Source organism: Solanum stenotomum, chromosome 10, assembly GCF_019186545.1.
Source record: "Solanum stenotomum isolate F172 chromosome 10, ASM1918654v1, whole genome shotgun sequence".
In the NCBI taxonomy this organism is placed as follows: Eukaryota; Viridiplantae; Streptophyta; class Magnoliopsida; order Solanales; family Solanaceae; genus Solanum; species Solanum stenotomum.
In genome coordinates this window covers 39,345,342-39,367,080 of record NC_064291.1, presented here as the reverse complement: position 1 = coordinate 39,367,080, position 21,739 = coordinate 39,345,342, and the positions used below count along the sequence as shown (strand labels likewise).

The following is a 21,739-nucleotide window of genomic DNA, read 5'->3' as shown; positions in this document are numbered from 1 at the left end:
ACGGGCAGCAGACCATTGTTTGATCGTACTTGCTACAATTGTGGAGAGCCTGAGCATATGAGAAGATATTGTCCCCATCCGCATGTGTTTAAGTCTGCGCAACAGTCTTCTAGAGTAGTGGTACCCACGGGGAATGGTAATAATGGTAGAGGACGTCCATAAGGTGGGAGAGGAGGTAATCAACGAGGTTGTGGAGGTAGAGGAAATGATGGTGGAGGTAGAGGTACCGCGCAACCAGGAAGCGAAACGGCTTGTCAAGATGATAGGGCTCAATGTTATGCTTTTCCGGGCAAGAATGAGGCAGAGGCGTCTGACATGGTTATCACATGTACTATTCTTGTATGTGACCGAATGGCTAATGTGTTGTTTGATCCGGCTCTACTTATTCTTATGTGTCCATGAGATTTGCCTCAGAATTTGATATGAATTGTGATATTTTTGATACCCCCATTCATGTTTCTACTCCAGTTGGAGAGTCAGTCATAGTTACCCACGTCTATCGTGTTTGCCCTATTTGGTTTATGGGATATCAGACTTGGGATGATTTGGTGATTTTGGATATGATTGACTTTGGCATAATCTTAGGCATGACTTGGTTGTCCCCCTATTATGCTGTGCTTAATTGTACTACTAAGTCTGTAACTCTAGAAATTCTGAGAAGGGAAAAATTAGAGTGGGAAGGGGTGTACAAGCCTAAGCAAGCTAAGATTATATCCTCAATTCAGGCTAGTAAATTAGATAGTAGGGTTTTTTGGCTTATTTGGCTCATATTAGGGATGTTGAGATTGAGGCTCCATTTATTGAGTCTATTCCCGTGGTGTCCGAATTTAGTGAAATGTTTCCCAATGGCTTGCCTGGTATGCCTCCGGATAGGGATATAGATTTTTGTATTGACTTGGAGCCTGGTACGCGCCGCATTTCTATCCCTCAATATCGCATGGCTCCGGCAGAATTGTGATAGCTTAAGGCTCAAATCCAAGAACTTCTTGATAAAGGATTTACCGTCTTAGTGCTTCCCTATGGTGTTCTCCAGTTTTGTTTGTTAAGAAGAAGGATGGTAACATGAGAATGCGTATAGATTATCGGCAATTGAATAAGGTCACTATTCGAAACAAGTATCCCTTGCCTCGAATGAATGATCTCGTTGACCAATTGCAAGAGGTGTCGATTTTCTCTAAGATTGATCTAAGATCCGGTTACCATCAATTAAAAATTAGACCGGAAGATGTACCTAAGATGGCGTTTAGAACTCGTTATGGGCATTATGAGTTTTTGGTTATGTCGTTTGGATTGACTAATGCGCCTGCAACTTTCATGAGTTTAATGAATGGGGTGTTCAAACCATTTCTTGATTCGTTTGTAATAATATTTATTGATGATATTTTGGTATATTCGTAAAGCGAGGAAGAGCATGCCGACCATTTTTGTGTTGTTCTGGGTGTTCTTGGGAAGTAAAAATTGTATGCTAAATTTTGTAAGTGTGAATTTTGATTGAAATAGGTTGCATTTTTGGGGCATGTAGTTTCAAAAAAAGGTGTAATTGTAGATCCTCAAAAGATTGAGGAGGTTAAGAATTGGGTTCGACCTAGCTCTGTGACGGAAGTTAGGAGTTTAGTGGGACTTGCTAGCTATTATTGTCGGTTTGTGAAAAAAATTGCTTCTATTGCCACGCACTTGACTAATTTGACTAAAAAAAAGATACCATTTGAATAGACTGAAAAATGTGGGGAGAGCTTCCAAAAGCTCAAGACTCTCTTGACCATCACACATATTCTCGCATTACCAGTTGAAGGTAAGGATTTTATTGTTTATTGTGATGCTTCATATTCTGGTTTGGGTGCTGTGTTGATGTAGGATAAGAATGTTATAGCTTATGCCTGCGCCAATTGAAGGTGCATGAGAGGAATTACCCAACGCATAATTTAGAGTTGGCAGATATGGCGACATTACCTCTATGGTGTTAAGTGTGAAGTATTTATCGATCACCGTAGTTTGCAACATGTGTTCACTCAAAAGGATCTAAACTTGAGACAACGAAGGTGGATGGAGTTACTTAAAGATTATGATGTGAACATTCAATACCATCCGAGCAAGGCCAATGTGGTGGTAGATGCTTTGAGTCGAAAATCGGTGAGTATGAGTAGTTTAGCTTGCTTGAGTGTATCCAAGGGACCTCTGGCCAAAGAAATTCAGACCTTGAAGTCTAAATTCATGCAATTGGGAATCTCAGAAAGAGGTGGGCTATAAGCTAGTATTGAAGTGAGGGCCACATTCATTGATGAGATCAAGGCCAAGCAATTTGAAGATGGAAATTTGGAGGAGTTTAGAACGAAGATTGCGATAGGTAAGGCACAAGGGACCACTCTTGATGCGAATGGTGTACTCAACTTTAAGGGTAGAATATGTGTTCCTAGAGTAGATGACTTGCTTGGGAAATTGTTGGCAGAGGCTCACAGTTCGTGATATTCTATTCATTCGGGTGTGATCAAGATGTATAGAGATCTGAAACGAATTTATTGGTGGTCGGATATGAAGAAAGACATCGTCGAGTTCGTGGCGAAATGTCAAAATTGTCAACAAGTGAAGTATGAACATCAAAGGCCTACAGGTTTGCTTCAACGAATGCCAATTCTGGAATGGAAGTGAGAAAGAATAGCCATGGACTTTGTGATTGGTCTTCCCAAGACCTTGGGAAAGTTTGATTTTATTTGGGTAGTGGTTTATAGATTGACTAAGTCAGTCCATTTTATTCCAGTAAGAATAGATTATAATGCTGAACAATTGGCTAAAGTGTATGTGAAAGAGATAGTGAGGTTGCATGGGGTGCCTCTTTCTATCATCTCAGATCGTGGTACCCAATTCACTTCCAAGTTTTGGAGGAAATTGCATGAGGAAATGGGAACACAACTCACTTTTAGTACAACCTTCCATCCGCAGACAGACGGGCAATCAGAGAGGACTATTCAAGTGTTATAAGACATGTTGAGAGCATGTCTGATTGATTTTGGAGGACATTGGGATAAATTCTTACCTTTGTGTGAATTCTCTTATAATAATAGTTATCACTCCAGCATAGATATGACACCATTTGAGGCATTTTATGGGAGGGGATGTAGATCACCCATAGGATGGTTAGAGGCTGGAGATATGAAACCTTTGGGAGTTGATTTAGTGAAGGATACTCAAGATAAGGTGAGGAGAATTCAAGCTAAACTTCTAGCAGCCCAGAGAAGACAAAAGAAGTATGCGGATCATAAGGTGAGAGATATGGTGTTTCAACACGGTGAAAATGTTCTTCTTAAGGTATCACCCATGAAAGGGGTGATGAGATTTGGTAAGAAGGGTAAGCTAAGTCCTAGATACATTAGTCCGTTTGAGATTCTTGAATTTGTGGGACCGGTAGCGTATAAGTTGGCTTTTCCTCCTAATTTATCAAGTGTTCATCCGGTATTCCATGTATCCATGTTGAAGAGGTATCATGGTGACGGGGATTATATCATTAAGTGGGACTCAATTGTGTTAGACAAGGACCTCTAATATAAGTAGGAACCGATTGCAATTCTTGATTGTGATGTGCCCAAGTTGAGGACCAAGGAGATTAAGTCCGTGAAGGTTCAATGGAAGCATCGTCCAGTTGAGGAAGCTACTTGGGAGACCAAGAAGGATATGTGAGACAAGTATCCTCAATTGTTCGTCGAATCAAGTACTACTTCATTCCTTCCTTAGCCTATTTTTCCCAAGTTTGTCACTCGGGGACAAATGATGGGTAAATTGGTATCTATTGTAACGACCGGGTTCCGTCGTTATAGAAAAGCCAACGGGGAAAAATTTGGGGCCGAAAAACTTTTTCGTAGTATCTTGAAATTCCCAACCTATCCCAGATTTGGACGAAATCGGAGTCCTCAAAGTGTAAAGAAATCTGGTAGCAATTGGGTGACTTAATTATGAATTTGATTACATGAGGTGTTAGATAACTTTTTAAGGAATCCGTACGACTTTACAAAATTGAATTTGGGTGAGTAGATATGTAAGTAGAAATGAACAGAGAAAGTAAAGTGTTTGGTGACAAGAGATTTCAATCAAATGGAACACTAGAGTTAATATAGCATGAACATATATTTTTTTTCTTCCTTCTTCATTGGCTATGAATTATGTTCCATATTTTTTTTTTCTTTTTGTATATTTATCTTGAGTATAAAAAAATAACTAAGTATGAATTTCCTGTTATTTTGTGTTTGTTTTATACTAAGAAAATATTATGTCGCACGATACACTCCTTACTAGCTATATAAAATTAGATAAGAAAATAGTGATTGGTTATATAGTGATCTTAAATCAAATTAAAGATTCAATAAATAATACATTAAATTTTATTCATCTATCAAATTTTTTAATTGAAAATTTTTAATGCTTTATGTTACGATACAACTTTTATAATATACTAGATACTAGATACTTTCATTAGACAACAACTATATGATATGAATGCGGCACAAAAAAGGAGAAGACTACAATTCTATAAAGATAAGGTAGAAACATAAAGAAATGAAATGTTTTTTTCATTATAGATGATGCTGTTCATATATTAACATTAAATTATGCTACTGAAATATATATATATATATATATATATATATATATATATATATATATAACAAAGAATTGGTCAAACAAGCAAAATATTTGACATACATTATAACAACATTTCCCTTTAACAACCTAGTTTTCTTTAGAGCTAATTTTTTATGTTATATTTTTTTTCATCTCTATAACATTCTACGTATAACAGTGTTGACATTCACCATAGAAGTACCCTTTTTCGTAAAATTACCTCTCTATGATACCCTTACTCAAATATTATTTGAGTAAAACTATTTTCTAAAAAATATAAATTACGTATAAAGATAAATTATTGAAATATTTATGGTAATGGTTATGCACATACTAAATTTCAAGCATAAATATTTAAAAGAAAAATTGTACTTAAATGGTATCCATAATTTATGGTCATAACCTTAAAAGGAAAGACTATTCGTGACCTTTTTTATATTGATTTTTTTTCTATTATGTTGATTAAATTTATTTACAAAATTGAGTGAAACAAAACATAATACTGCTAAAGAAATGTCACTTTCTTCCCATATTTAAACTTTGAATGTATTTTCAAATGTACCAATTAATGATATCTGGTCATTTTTATCTAAAAGACAAGTAATTCTATTACAATCTGTAATAATTATTAAAATCATTTTTCTGTGTTCTTTGAATTATAATTATTTACTAAAAAGCTTCAATTTAGTAATATTAATTCCATTTTATAACATTGTATAGTATATGATACGATACACACGTGCCGTGAGTCTAGTGCATGAAAATATGGATAAACTAGTATTTTACCCAACCCATTTATTATCCAATAAATTTTTACTCATATCAAATATGGGCGAATTGAATTATTACCCATTTTCTGTTGACCAATTTTCAACCTGCCCAAATTTGACTTAACCCGCCCATTTGCCACCACTATGGATAGTTATTATCATTGAAACCATAATTATACTTGAATCGCTATCAAATGAAACTGAAATAATATCCCTTCATTTTATGGGAAGAAATAAAGTTTTTTTTCTTAGTGTTGTTGGACATTATAAAAGTTCTTTTTGTTCAGTTTCACAAGCAATATAAGAAGCTTTCTGAAGAAACCTTACCCAGTATTTAGGAACCAGGTTCTTGAATAACACACAAGATACTTATGTTAGTAAGTAGTAACACCACTATTTCGTGGAAACCTTCCTAACTCAAGGAAGGGAAAAATCACACCAAAGTTTTATATTAATTCAAGATTTAATTTACAACTCAGTTAATCAATGAATCTAACTCTAAACTTCTACCCTTTTTGATTAACTATAATCGAAAACTCTCCACTCATCAAGAAGTCAAACTCGCTTCTTGTTTACAAAAGACTCAACTCATCTTAACTCTAACCACCCAAGAAGTCAAACTCACTTCTTGTTTACAATTCTCACAACCTCTCTCTTAACTTTACCCCCAAGAAGTCAAACCCACTTCTTGTTACAATTCTTTCAAGACTTTACCCCCCCCCCCCNCCCCCCCCCAAGAAGTCAAACCCACTTTTAGTTACACAATCTAGGAATTATTACAACTAAATAATAAACCTAGAACAAATCAACAAAGACTAATAACCCTAGACTTTAATTGATCAGACTTATAGTTCAGAGTGGAATAGAAATCATGAACCTGGTCCTTACGTTGCTGTGACGAAGCTCTGCATTTTTTCTCCAATAACTACTACTCTCAAGATGATAAATTTCGTGAATATGCAATAACTATCGTTCTGGCTTTGCTAGAAAATTCTCTCGATTTGTGTTTTTACAAGGACGATTTTTTTCCTTCAATTTCTTGAACCTTTTATAGAGTTTGATTTGCCTTCATCAACTTCTACAAGGAAAGGAATTACAAATCCTTTTCCTTCTTGAATTTGTTTATATTTACTTCTTTCATTATTTGACTTGAATTGTTACTTCTTTATTTCTTTCCTTATTTGACTTGAATTGCTACTTCTTTATTTCTTTCCTTCTTTAGTTCTTTCCGTATTTGTTTCCTTCTTTTCCTTCTTTATTTCTGCACTTTTTCTTCTTTGCCGCAATCTCTCATAATTGTACAGGTCGTCAGCAGTCACGTCTAAGAGCCTGGTTCACTTGTTAAAGTACACATAAGACAACAAGTAGTGAACCATGTTCACTTTATCAATCATCAAAACTAGTTTATATGTTCTCCTACTTCCCAACATTTCCCCCCTTTTTGATGATGATAAACAATGATTTGTCACACATCAAGACTTTTTATCAGTCATCAAAACTACAAACCATCAAGACTCTTTGTCAATCATCAAAACTACAAACTTTATGTTCTCTCATTCCCCAACAATTTCCCCCTTTTTGATGATGACAAACTATGCATAATATGTCCCTAACCCACATCATATAACTTCCCCATCTTGGCATCATTGAATACCAATAACCAAAGAACTTGATTAACATTCAATGAGTGCAATATTATTTTAACTCATGGCCACTTGCAACACTTTCAAGTACACTTATGCTAATAATAAAGTAAGTTAATCTGAGGATATTAGCCATCGTAACCTCACATATAATCAAGATCGGCCAGGTTCACTAGTGCTTATGTTTGACACAAATTTAGGAAATTCATGCATTGAAATATGATGGTACATACCTGAGTATTACAGAGAAACCAGGTTTCTCTTTTGTGTGTTCCTCAATGATTTACTTAATGTTGTTAGCAAAAGAGTAGAGATAATATCCGCAGACCTTCTAAACATTGTTTGAGATGTGCCTGGAGTGTGTACATGTTATAGTACGAGACTGAGTTAGTAGATAGTCATTGTATAATTACTCAAGCATAAGATTATTAGTTTACTAGCCAATTATTAAAGGAAATCGTGATAATACATCAGCTTGTTTCGACAAGACCAGGCTTTTGCCTTCATCAGCATGTCTGCATCATCATATTTTCCCAGATCAAAGGAATCTCAAGCTGAGTAATAGAGAACCAAGTTGAATCAATTTTCAATAACTTCTAATGAATAACAAGGACCAGGTTCACACAACGAAGTTCCCCCTGAAGATGTACCATACACTAAGTGTCCAGATTGCTCTATTATTCCCCCTATCTCCAAGACCATAGGTTAGTCCAGTAACTCCTACTGAAGGTGCATCAATGATTGTTAGATGTGAACCAGGTTCATTTGCAATGTTCCCTAAATTTGCATCATCAAAGATGTTTGATATCATGTCACTTTCTTCAAATTTTTTCTTTAGCTTGAGTGATGACTTCACGTTTTTCCCTTTTTCATACACGCTAGGCATAATAGCTACACAAGTTTTGATTCGGAGAGTCGCATAAACTAGGTTCTTCATGACTAGTTTACTTAAAAGAGAAAAAACTAGCATGACCCATTCTCTTATGCCTAAGTAGAGAAATATCATTAATGACGTTGAGGCAAGTAGGATTCTCTTCATGAAGGGGCTTCTTATCAACCTTGTACATATTTTTGTGTCTTTTTAGAACCTGAGTTGACCTTTTCTCTCTCACCTTCACCTGAAACACTAGTAAAAGATTAGTCTTGGGAACCCAGATTAGCTTGGTCCCCTTTTTGTGAGTAAAAGGATGAATACGATTTCTTCTAGCCCATAACGGTAAATAAGAAAACCTTTTATCTGGAACATTTTTATTTGGAGCCAGGTTCTTAACCGTTTCGGCCTTTTCCTTTTTGATGAACTTAACATTTTTTCGAAAGGCCTCAAATAGAGCTTTACATTGATTCTTTAAATGATCTGAGTTTCCACAATGAGTGCATAAACTTTTAGACATGTGAATAGTGTGTGCTACATGATTATTCTATTTTCTAAAAACTATCCCACTTCGACTGGTGATTTGCCTTTCTTGAATTTGAGTTATAATTTAAGAGGACTTGGTCCATCTAAGATTTCGTTCCAGATCAAGTTTGGTTATCAAGATTTTCTTGTAGCATCCTCTTTCTTTCAGTTAAGGCCTAGCAATTTATGGTTAACTGTTTTATTTTTTCTTCCAAAGCTAATTGAAGTTCACTAGCAAAGTTTTTGCCCTTGTGACTTAACTTTGAGGTCTTAACCTGTTCTTTTAATTTATTTTGAAGACAGTGATTGTATTTCTCAAGATTGTCATTTTCTTCTCTTAAAGATGCATAATTTTCCATCATTTGTTCTCTTTTAGAACTGATTGACTGATATGCATCTATAAGAGTACTCAATAGGGATTCTTGTTCTTTTTTAGAATATGAATCAATATTTACTTTATTGTGATGAAGACTTACATTTCTTTGTTTGTCATCTTCTTCATCATCTTCAGAATCTGTTTCAACAATGAGTGCGAGAAAATCATATTTATCTAGTTGTTCTATTGCAAGTAGTGATTGATTTTCGAATCCTTCATCCTCAGATTCATCTTCTGATGAGTCCCCCATAGAGGCGAAGGCCCTTTTCATTAAGAGATCAGCTTCTTTATTGGTCATTCGTCTGTTTGTGGGAATGTACTTATCATTCTTGATTTCTTTTACTTTCTCCTAACTGTTCCTCTTTTCCTCTAGAGCTTTTAATGGACAAAACTTGATAAAGTGATTCGAACTTCCACACTTGTGACAGACTTGATCTATTGGATTTTCAGTGGTTTTCTGAGAGTTCCTTCTTTGAAACACTTGTCCCCTTTTCAGTATTCTTGAGAACCTTTTGGTCATTAACGCAATGTTTTCGTCCTTAAAATCTTTTGGTGTTGTGCCTTTAAGAACCAGGTTCTTCTCCTTCCTTTTGCCTCCAATTTCCTTTTCTTGTTTTTTCTTGAGTTCATAGGTCATGAGATTTCCGATGAATTCATCCATAGCTAAACTTATCTAGATCACGTGCTTCAGTAATGGCTTTTACTTTACTTTCCCAAGACTCTGGAAGAACACTTAAAATTTTTCTGACTGCCTTCCCATTGGGAATTATTTCTCGTAGTGAGTAGATTTCATTAATGATAGGAGTGAACTTGGTGTGCATCTCTTGGATTGTTTCACCTTTTACCATTCGAAACAGTTTGTATTGTCTATTCAAATTATCAATTTTAGACTTCTTTACTGAGTTGTTCTTTCATGCGTGGTTTGTAGGGTTTCCCATATTGCTTTTGCATCTTGGCATGATCAGATTCAATTGTATTCATCTGGACCTATTCCGCATATCAAGATCTTTTTTGCTTTAACATTGTTCTGAATTGCAAGTTTATCCGCAACATTCCATTCTTTCTTATCCTTTAGTACTTGAGTGGTTCAATCAGTTCCATTCTTCATGGTTATGGTTGGACCGTCCAACATAACTCCCTATAAGTCTGGGTTTTCTCCTAGTAAGTGATCCATCATGTGGTTCTTCCACCATCCATAATACTTTCCATTAAACAGTGGTGGTCGAGTTTGAGAAGCTTCTTCTTGTGGTGTAGGTGGTGCAGTCATTGATCATTTTCAAGATGTGAGTCTTTAAATGAAAAGACCTGCTCTAATACCAATTGAAGAAACCTTACCCAGTATTCAAGAACCAGGTTCTTGAATAACACACAAGATACTTACGTTAGTAACTAGTAACACCACTATTTCGTGGAAACCTTCCTAACTCAAGGAAGGAAAAAACCACACCAATGTTTTATATTAATTAAAAAGATTTACAACTCAGTTAATCAATGAATCTAACTCTAAACTTCTACCCTTTTCGATTAACTATAATCGAAAACTTTCCACTCACCAAGAAGTCAAACTCGCTTCTTGTTTACAAAACTCTCAACTCTTCTTAACTCTAACCACCCAAAACCCACTTCTTGTTTACAATTCTCACAACCTATCTCATAACTTTACCCCCAAGAAGTCAAACCCACTTCTTGTTACACAATCTAGGAATTATTACAACTCAATAATAAAGACTTTACCCCCCAAGAAGTCAAACCCACTTTTTGTTACACAATCTATGAATTATTACAACTCAACAATAAACCTAGAACAAATCAACAAAGACTAAAAACCCTAGACTTTAATTGATCAGACTTCAACATTTAATAGTTCAGAGTGGAGCAGAACTCGTGAAACTGGTCTTTACGTTGCTGTGACGAAGCTATGCATTTTTTTCTCCAATAACTACTAATCTCAAGATGATAAATTTCGTGAATATGCAATAGCTATCGTTCTAGGTTTGCTGGAAAATTCTCTCGATTTGTGTTTTTGCAAAGATGACTTTTTTTCTTCAATTTCTTGAACCTTTTATAGAGTTTGATTTGCCTTGATCAACTTTTACAAGGAAAGGAATTACAAATCCTTTTCCTTCTTGAATTTGTTTATATTTACTTCTTTCATTATTTGACTTGAATTGTTACTTCTTTATTTCTTTCCTTATTTGACTTGAATTGCTACTTCTTTATTTCTTTCCATATTTGTTTCCTTCTTTTCCTTCTTTATCTCTGCACTTTTTCTTCTTTGCCGCAATCTCTCATAATTGTACAGGTTGTCTACAGTCACGTTTGACAACCTGGTTCACCTGTTAGAGTACATATAAGACAACAAGTAGTGAACCATGTTCACTTTATCAATCATCAAAACTAGTTTATATTTTCTCCCACTTCCCAATATTTTCCCCTTTTTTGATAATGATAAACAATGATTTGTCACACATTAAGAGTCTTTATCAGTCATCAAAACTACAAACCATCAAGACTCTTTGTTAATCATCAAAACTACAAATTTTATGTTCTCTCATTCCCCAACAATTTCTTATGTTCTTTTCTTGATAAGAAGCTTCCCATATTTGGAATATCTCGAAATGCAAGTTTGTAATGAAGATGATAGTGATACTGATGAAGAATCTACTGAAGAATAATCCCTTGAACCCGAAACTTTGTCAGACGTGACATTTAATTACCTTGGGTAAGTTAAGCTAGAAAGCTTTATAGGAAGGACATCCAATATGCAGTTTATCAAGCATTTGTTAGCCAACTCTCCGGTGTTAGAGAGAGTGGTAATCAATCGACAGTTTTTAGATGAGGAGCCTCTCGACATATCTCAAATTTTCCGTGTGCATCACCTAAAGCAGAAATCGTCTACAAAGATTTAAGCTGATCTTGATCTTTGGCTTAGAAGAATCAAATCAAAAGGCGAGAATGAAACAGAGGCGTATCTAGAGGGGGTGCCGTGGGTTCACGTGAACCCATGCTCCCCTCTCTAGATCATGTGTAGTAGTGTTATATTTTTTAAAAAATATTTAAATATAGATGTGTGAACCCATGTTCAAAGTATATTATATAATAATGCGATGATGATTGGGTGCACCTTTCTAAGTAAGGATATAAATTTAAATCTTATATCTATCTTGTCTCTGTGAGTAACACCTTTCCAAGTGGTTATCGGTTACACTTTTGACGTTTCAGCTAATTTTACTTTTGTTTTTTTCCTTTAATCTTTCAAAATTTTCAAGTGTGTTACATTGAAAATTCCTAAAAAATTTAACATTGTAAATTTTTTATATAATTAAATCAAATGTGTATATTAAAATTTAAAACTAGTAGCATTATACATTTTGAACCTATAATTTTTAAAATTTAATGGTCATATACGAACTAAAAGTCAAATTGATCAAATTTATATTTAAAATATATTTTTTCGTAATCGTGCACCCATCTAGCTGAAATCCTGGATACGCCTCTGGAATGAAACATATATGTGGTATTATAACTCTTTGTTTTACCTTGATGTAACGTCTATTTTGGAACGTGAACATTGCTTGGATGGATCTTTTAATTAGTTTGTTGTCATTACATGTTTAAGGATTTATATAAAAAAAAAAGTTATTTTTGTAATAATACACAGTAAACATAATTCGATTGATTTCACATTCTAACAGCACAACTTAAGTCACAAGAATAATTTGAAGCATTGTTCCTAGCCTTTAATACTCGAAAGTTATGGCGAGTTATAGTTTGTTCCCCTGCCTTGCTGTTTTGTTCTTTGTGATGAGTGTTCTAGCTCCCTTTAATGATGGTCAGTTTGATTATAGTTACTATGAGAGAGCATGTCCGAGGTTGCATAGGATTGTTCGTTGGAATGTTTGGGAAGCACTCCGTAGTGACTCCAATATAGCTGCATCCCTTCTTCGTTTTCACTTTCACGATTGTTTTATTAATGTAAGTAGTAAGTACAACATCTTATTTCATTTGTTTGATAATCATTTTCAAGATCAATTTATGGTTATGATTTTGATAGGGTTGTGATGGATCCGTGCTGCTTGATGACACATACTATTTCAAGGGTGAGAAGAACGCTGCACCAAACCGCAATTCAGTTAGAGGATATGAGACGATTGATATCATAAAAGCACACATTGAAAGAGCTTGCCCGTCAATTGTATCTTGTGTAGATATATTAACTCTTGCAGCTAGAGAAGTGGTTGTCATGGTAACATTTACGTGCAGACAGATGAGTAGTACTTAAGTATTGTAATGCTTGGAAATGATTAAATGAAGTACGATAAATTTTCCTTTCTTGCTGTACAGGCAGGAGGACCATTTTGGCCAGTTTTACTTGGTCATCGAGGTGGACTATCTGCTAGTGAGAAAGCAGCAAATGAACAATTGCCTTTGCCATTTGAGCCTTTGGATAAAATCGTGGCCAAGTTTACTGATAAAGGTCTTGATTCTTCAATGTTGTCGAATTTACAATGTACTTGTCCTGACACGGATGAATCCAACACCACACTTACTCCTCTAGACATACAATCTGTTACGAGATTTGACAATGCGTATTACAGAAACCTTATGAACAACTCAGGACTACTTGAATCAGATCAAGCTCTAATGTCAAATTCTCAGACAGCTTATATGGTCAAATGTTACAGCTTGTACCCTCATCTTTTCTACAAAGATTTTGTTGCATCGATGGTAGAATTAGGGAATGTTGGGGTCCTCATGGGACGAACTGGACAAATTAGGGAAGTATGTGGCTTTTTAAGTAATAGAATGTTTTTGTCAAGTATGTTTTGTTTAAGTGTTAGACAAAGTTTATCAACTGTGCTTGCTTCAGTATGTATGTTTTTACTAGTAATAATTTAACTTGATATCAAATGATGTCGTACAAGTAGAGATTTGTGGTTACTACTCATTTTGGTCCAAAATAAATGAATAAAGGGCTGGTAATTTGTTAATATCACCATTTGCTTCTGAAAAAATTATTCGATTTTGATGTGTGACACTAAGATGATGGCTAATTTCCTGAAAAACCACGAGACTGATAACAAGAAGACTATATAGGGACACGTGACACAATATTATTCGTCGGTCCCATATTTAATAAATGTCGGGTCGGTGGATAAGATTAAGATATGTGTATGTTTGTTAGTATAAAGGGTATATATGCTCTAGTTTTTGGACGACAGGAGCACCGATATCCCAAAAGTATGACGGAGGGTATCTGCATACCATTTACGATAGTTTTGGTATATTCGTCCTTTTTCCCTTTTATTTAATACTAGTTTCTGGGTACACGGGCCGCGCGTGTAGCCAAGTTTACCCATTACTATTAACTTATAGCATATGACAATTGTGCTCCACATAAGTCCTTAGACATCTTACTATAATGTTTGACTTGTAAATGTTAAGTATTTATATGATTTAGGTTGCAATAAAAAAGTATAAATGATGGTGGATATAGGAAGATTTTTTACCAATTAGTGTTACACATATAATTGTTAGAGTAAGAGTGTTTGTTTGAAAATTAAAATAGTTATCTAATTCTATATGGATTATTGATAATGAACTTTATACTTTTAGATCTCTTTATTATTAATTAAAGAGGCAACATACTAATTCATGAGATAATGAACTAGTTATAAATGTATGTATAGTCATTCAACATATTTGTCAAATATTTCATATTATCCATGTAAAACACAAACGATCAGGCATATAATAAAATATCTAATTTTTTATTGAGATAATTTTTAATTTCATTTGGAAATAAGAAATATAATATTTTACATGTTCCACGTCAATGATTATATAAAGTCGGGAAAAGAGTCTGAAAAATACTCCAACTTTGGCTGAAATTGCTGTTATGATACCAAATATTATGGAGGACCTTTTACCCTCTGCACTATTTAATAGTGTATTTTAAAGGTATATATGTGTCTACGTCGACACATTACTATTTATAATGATGCAATATTTATGATGTCCACGTGTGCAAATATATACCTTTAAAATACACTATTAAATAGTGCAGGGGTAAAAGGTCATTTCCAAAGTTCGATATTGTTACAACAATTTTGGTTAAATTTCGGATATATTTCAGACCTTTTTACCTATAAAGTCTAAATAAGTAATATCTATTTAGTTGTAATCTAGACACGAATTTCTTTATATAAGCAAAGAACATATATATATATATATATATATATATATATATATTACTAAAAGTGGGAACATCAAAATGAAAAGTTGAAATACCTTTTTACCCTTCAAAACACTATTTTCTATTTATTTTTTTTACAAAACCAAATATATATTCTAATACTAATTAGATATAGATGGAATCAATTTTAAAAGTATTCAATGTGCATTAAATTATTTAATGATGGAATTAAGTAAGATATGTGAATGAGAATGACCCGTACTTTACTCAAGATAGTTTTACGTTATTTTCAAAGCATGAAGAATTCTAAGAGATAATATTCAATGCACACCACATTCATTGTAAATACAATGAATGTAGGACATTTAAAATTAGTCTAACCTTTAGACTTATCCAATTGAACTACGATAAAATAGTATAAATACCACTCCTTTTCCTCGGATAAAGGAAGTTGAAAAACTAAATTTCATATGGTAAAGTTAGTTTCATCATTTAGACAGAATATGCAGTAATAGTTTGGCCAATTCTCATTCTTTATTTAGGGAAGAGATATTGTAACATCTTACAATTTGAAATAGCTAGGAAGAAGCTAAGAACTGGAAATAGTCATTTTTGGAAGTAATGAAAATCTGGAAATTTGTTTAAGTTAGGAATAGTTAAGTTTTGGTCAACTTCAAACGGCCATAACTTCTAGCTCATGATTAGTTAGAGGTACTTCCAGTTATGGTAGGAAAGATCTTGGAATGATCTTTCTAACGGCGCTGAGTTTACGCGATTTCGAGTTTGTATGGGTGAGTTATGCCCTTTGGACATTGGGCTGTTGGAATTAGGAAAGTCCAAATCCGAATTTTGGAAGGGTAATTTAGTCTTTCCCTACCAATTTATTCTAATTCGTTTTTAGGAGTTTAATTGGGGTAAAGTCTGATTTTAGTCAGTTTTAGTAAAGTGAATTTCACGCTAGGGCGTGGAGAAAGGAGAAAAGAGAAGAACGTTCAAGATTCATCGAGATTAGCTTGTGGATTTCGTCGGGGGTGATCCCTACAAGGTATGTGATATCACATAGCGTTGGGTTAGTTCACCCATGCGCCAATCATGATTCAATTCAGCAAAATATGTTTGATTTGAAAGTAAATTCCTTGAGTTCTTGATGAAATTCGTTTGAAATCTCGTGGGCTATTTTTGTTGAAGTTCTTGCAATTTGATTCATGTTTTGTGGTGTAATTTTAGTTTGAATCTATCATATATTGAGGGTATAAATGATCCTAAGTGTTTGGGAAAAGAACCATTGAAGTTTAGATGGTTTAGAGTTGAAAAACGAAGAAGAAATTTCGTCGGTCAAAATCTGGTAGTGTCTCCGCATCGCGGACCCGCTCCCCAGTTTTGGGAAAAGTTATTTCACTTCGCGAAGTGGACACGGAGCATTCTGCCTAAAAAGTTAATTCGCGACCTAAGATTTTAAATCACCTCCGCATCGCGGAGTAGTTCCCCATAATCCATTTTTTATCATTTTCTCATGTTTAGCTATCTAAAATCATTCCTAAACATCATGAGATCTTTCCAATCACAAATCACAATCATTGAATCCATAATTCAATTCAAGGGCCAGTTAAGAGTTGAGTCAAGTCAAGAGCAATTAAGATCAAAGTCAAGAGAGGTTCTTAGAGTTTTTCAAAAGTCTTTTACAAATGTTTTAACTTTGTTTTAAGATTTAAAATTCAAGTTGAGTAAAGATTAAAGAGTAAAGTTTGAAGTTCATTTCTTCAAAAGTATATGGGGACTATGTATTCCCAAAGGGTTTAAAATATTTTTACACTTAAACAAGAAAGGAAACCTCGATTTCCAAAGAGCCTTCGGGCAAGTTTTCAGAAAAGAGTAATAGCTTTCTAAATGAAGCAAGAGGGGAAACTTTGATTTCCAAGATAGCCTTTGAGCTAAGTTTTTGAGCACTAATCTCAAATCACAAAAGAAGTATGTTTTTAAACATAAGAGCTAATATTATATTATTTTTGGGAGTAGTATTGAGCACCAATATGGGGGAGAGTTCAGATAACTCATAGCCCCCATAAACCATGTAGCCATCATGGGTAGAAAAGGGTCATACATTTTATATGATTCCTTTAGTGATTTTTAGCATAGACTAGTGGATCCACTTAGTAGTTCAGGTTTTATACCCTCGGCAAGGTATAGGACGACCCTGGCAGCGTGAGGTAAAACGATGTATCGTGACAATAGCTCTTACGTGATGGTTATCTGTTAGAGAAATTCCCACAGAAGTAATTGTATTCTTATATACAAAGGTTATTGTATTTTTACATACATTTTCAGAGTTATAGTGTATCTTTGCATACACACAGAGTTGACATCATGTTTTAAACAACTTTTCTTTATATTGCACTTGTTTTAAACTGCTTTATATTGAAATGAGTTCAGTTATATTGAGTCGAGTTGAGCCAGGTAAGTTCTTCAGATTCCTTTCAAGCCTATGTTGTGTTTAGCATTCCAACTCACATACTCGTACATTCAATGTACTGATGCCAGTTGGCATGCATCTTATTATGATGCAGACACATATTACTAGGATCGGCATCCAGCGCATCGTTGATCCAGTGAGCAGTTCAGAGTCTGTTGGTGAGCCTCATTGCATTCCGGAGGACTCCTTTTATTGCTTTCAGTTTTATTATTAGTCATTATGATGTCGTGGGCCTGTCCCGACATCAATGTCAGTTGTTTAAAGGCTTCATAGACAGACAGTGAGTTAGTTAAATTCATTTGTCACCACTTTATTATTGGCTTATGTTTTTGAGACTTGAGGTTGCCATTTTGGCCAAGTTGAATGTTGACTTTTAAACATTTTAAGTTATGATATTATTCCAGTGAGTATAATGCTTTTGATCATTATAAATATGCATATAGTCTTCCACTGAGTAAGTCAGGCCAAGGGTTCGCTTGGGGCCAGTAATGGTTCTCGAGTGCCAGCCACGTCAGGGTGTAGGCTCGGGGCATGACATATATCCTTTTTTCGTCTTACATATCTTAAATTGTAATAGGACGTTATCTACTTTGAGTGTTTTGTCGATACCATCATCTAGATAGCTTTTTTAGATTTGTATAATACAATAATTAAATCTATTTTCTTTTGTTATTTATTGTAATTGACACTTTAATTATATTGTAATTTTCTTTTGGAAAACATCTAAAGTTTGATGTACAGTGAGGGAAAATGTGAAGTTTATTTGAAAAGTTTTATATACGCTATAGATTTTAATAGGAGTATGCCGAGAACATTTGTTAGTCCATACAACTTTACTCTTTGGATAAATTGGTGTACACCCTATTACAATCGTGACAACATTCATTCCCTTATTTCTATCCTTATGTTTTGTGTCATGCCCCGAGCCTACACCCTGGGCGGGACTGGCACTCGAGAACCATTGCTGGCCCCAATCGAACCCTTGGCCTGGCTTACTTACTCAGCGGAAGACTTTAAGCATTAAGAAAAGAACTCAAATGCAAGATAACTCAACTGTCTCAAACTTAACTCATAATGTTTTAGAAATAAACATTTAACTTAGCAAAAGTGGCAACTCAATTCTGAACATAAGTCAATAACAAAGTAAAGACAAATGAACTAACTGACTGTCTATCTATGAAGCCTCTAATAACTGAGATGGATGTCGGGACAAGACCCCCAACATCCTAATGAACTAAAATGATAAAGTAATGAAAAAGGGGATCCTCCGAAAAGCAAGGAGGCTCACCAACAACTCTGAAGCTCAACTGGATCAACGATGCACTGGATGTTGATCCTGGTTACCTACGTTTGCTTCATAAGACGATACAGGCCAACTGGCATCAGTACATTGAATGTAAGAGTATGCCAGTTGGAATGCTAAAGAAAAGTTAAGCTTAAAAAGAATTCTGAAAGAACACTTACCTGGCTCAACTCAATTGAACTGATTTCAATATAAAGCAGTGTAAATAAATGCAGTATAAAGAAAAGCTTTAAAACATGGTTTTCAACTCTATGTATTTAGAAATACAATAATAACTCTGTTTGTATTCAAAGATACAATATGAACTCTGTTTGTGTATGAAAATACAAATATTTCTGATGTATATACAAATACAAAATATTGTTGTGGAAGTTTCTCTAACCGACAACCATCACTTAAGAGCTATAGTGATGATACAACGTTTTGCCTCACGCTGTCATGGCCGTCCTATACCTTGCCGGGGGTATAGAACCTGAACTACTAAGTGGATCCACTAGTCTATGCTGAAAATCACTAAAGGAATCATCTAAAAAGTATGAACCTTTTCTACCCATGATGGCTACATGGTTTATGGTGGCTCGGAGTTTTTTGAACTCTCCCCCATATCGATGCTCAATACTACTCCCAAAATATACTAGCTCTTTATGTTTAAAAACATAACTTCTTTCTGTGGTTTGAGATAATTGCTCTAAACTTAGCTCAAAGGCTATCTTGGAAATCTCAGTTTCCTCTCTTGCTTAATTATGAAAGCATTTACTGTTTACTGAAAACTAGCTCAAAGACTCTTTTGGAAATCTCTGTTTTCTTTCTTGTTTAAATATGAAAACAGTTACTCTTTGGGAATACATAGTCCCGATATACTCTTTTGAAGAAATGCACTAAAAACTTTACTCTTTAGTCAACTCAAAACTCAAGTCTTAAAACAAAGTTAAAACATTTGTAAAAGACTTCTGGAAAACTTTATGAACTTCTCTTAACTTGACTCTTGTCTTCTCTTTACTTGATTCTTAACTTCTCTTGACTTGACTCTTAACTTCTCTTGAATTGACTCTTAACTTTCCTTGAATTGAATTATGGATTCAAGGATTGTGATTTGTGATAGGAAAGATCTTATGATGTTTAGGAATGATTTTAGATAGTTAATCATGAAAAACGATCAAGAAATCACCGTTGGGGAACTACTCCGCGACGCGGAGATGAATTATAATATTTGTTCGTGAAATAACTTTTGAGGCAGAACGGTCCATGACCGCTCCGCGACGCGGAAACCATTTTGTCAAATCTGAGGAACAGGTTCGCAACGCGGACCTACTACATGTTCCTTGCCTTACTTTTTCCTTCTTCATTCCTAAACTCGACTATTATTCTCAAGTTCTCTTTAGATTCAGATACCCAGTACGTATACATACGCATCTAACTCAAACAATTCAAGAAAACAACATTTTAACCTCAAGAAACTCCTCAATCTCAACCTAACTCAAGAACGAAGGTCAATTTCAAGAACAACATTCAAGATTCATCAACTTTCAACTTCCTAGAACAAACTTCGTTGAAATAAACGTGATTGGCGCATGGGTGAATGAACCCAACGCCATGAAAGGCTCGCATATCTCTTTAGGGATCAACCCTTGTCAAAATCCACAAGCTAAACCTTAAAAAATGACTAACTTTGCTCTTTCTCCTCTTTTCTCCTCTTACGTTCTTTCTCCAAAAATCCTAGCGTAAATCTCCAATTGCCTAAACTAAACCAATTCAGTTTTGACCTTTAATTAATTTACCAAAAACGAATTAAAATAATAGGGTATGGAAAAGACCAAAACACCCTTTAAAAATCCGAATTGGACATTTCCTTATTTGAAATGCCCAACTTCCAAAGGGCATATCTCACTCATACGAACTCGGAATCGCACAAAGTTGGTGGCGTTGGAAAGATTATTCCAAGATATTTCCAACCATACTTGGAAACACACCTTAACACATCCTGAGCTAGGAGTTATGTCTGTTTGAAGTTGACCAAAAACTCAACTTAAATTAACCAATTTTCCAGATTTTTATTATTTCCAAAAATCACTCTTTCTACTTCTAGCTCTTTCTGGTTCTTTCAATTTGCGAGATGTTACAATATCTCCCCCTTGGGAACATTCGTCATCGAATGAGATTACTCTTAGTAGGCATAGGGTGTAACATTTAACATTCAGCTCAAACACCCAACAAGCAATGCAATTACAACATGCTAATCTTATAAATAATTACCAAGAAAAGGATTAGTACCTTGACTCGGAACTTCTCCGGATTCGAAGAGATGTGGATATCTCTTCTTCATATTCTCCTCAGATTCCCAATTAGCTTCCTCAACAAATTGGTTCCTCCAAAGGACATTGGCTGATGCTACTTCCTTAGTCCTCAACTTGTGAACTTGGCAATCTAGAACCTGGACAGGAATCTCCTCATATGATAATCTATCCTTGATACCAATATCATTAGTTGGTATAATCAATGAAGGATCGCCCATGCACTTCTTCAACATGGAGATGTGAAATACCGGATGAACCGCTGCTAACTCTTGTGGTAGCTCCAATTCATAAGCTACTTTGCCAATCCTCTTGGCTATGCGATAAAGTCCAATATACCGGGGACTAAGTTTCCCCTTCTTACCAAATCTCATAACGCCCTTCATGGGTGAAACTTTTAAATACACATAATCATCAACTTCAAACTCTAACTCTCTTATCCTAACATCAGTGTAGGATTTCTTACGACTCTGGCTATTTTTAATCTCTCTTGAATAACATTCACTTTCTCCATAGCTTGACGAACTAAGTCTGTTCCTATTAACCCAACTTCATCTTCTTCAAACTATCATATAAGAGATCTGCGTCTTCTCCCATAAAGAGATTCGTAAGGAGCCATCTGGATGCTAGAATGGTAACTATTGTTATAAGTAACTCAATGAGAGGTAGGTGATCGTCCCAAT

At 34.8% G+C, this 21,739-nt stretch overlaps 1 protein-coding gene and 1 pseudogene across 1 annotated transcript; one reads left to right on the top strand and one right to left on the bottom strand.

The window, feature by feature from the left end:
• Positions 1–7,643: 7,643 nt before the first annotated feature.
• Positions 7,644–9,094, bottom strand: LOC125842964 (uncharacterized; annotated as a pseudogene).
• Positions 9,095–12,552: 3,458 nt separating this feature from the next.
• On the top strand, positions 12,553–13,695 carry LOC125842513 (peroxidase 10-like). Its single transcript, XM_049521814.1, has 3 exons — positions 12,553–12,771; positions 12,851–13,042; positions 13,141–13,695. The coding sequence occupies exons 1-3, from the start codon at positions 12,553–12,555 to the stop codon at positions 13,693–13,695; spliced, it is 966 nt and encodes a 321-aa protein (XP_049377771.1).
• The last annotated feature ends 8,044 nt before the right edge of the window (positions 13,696–21,739 follow it).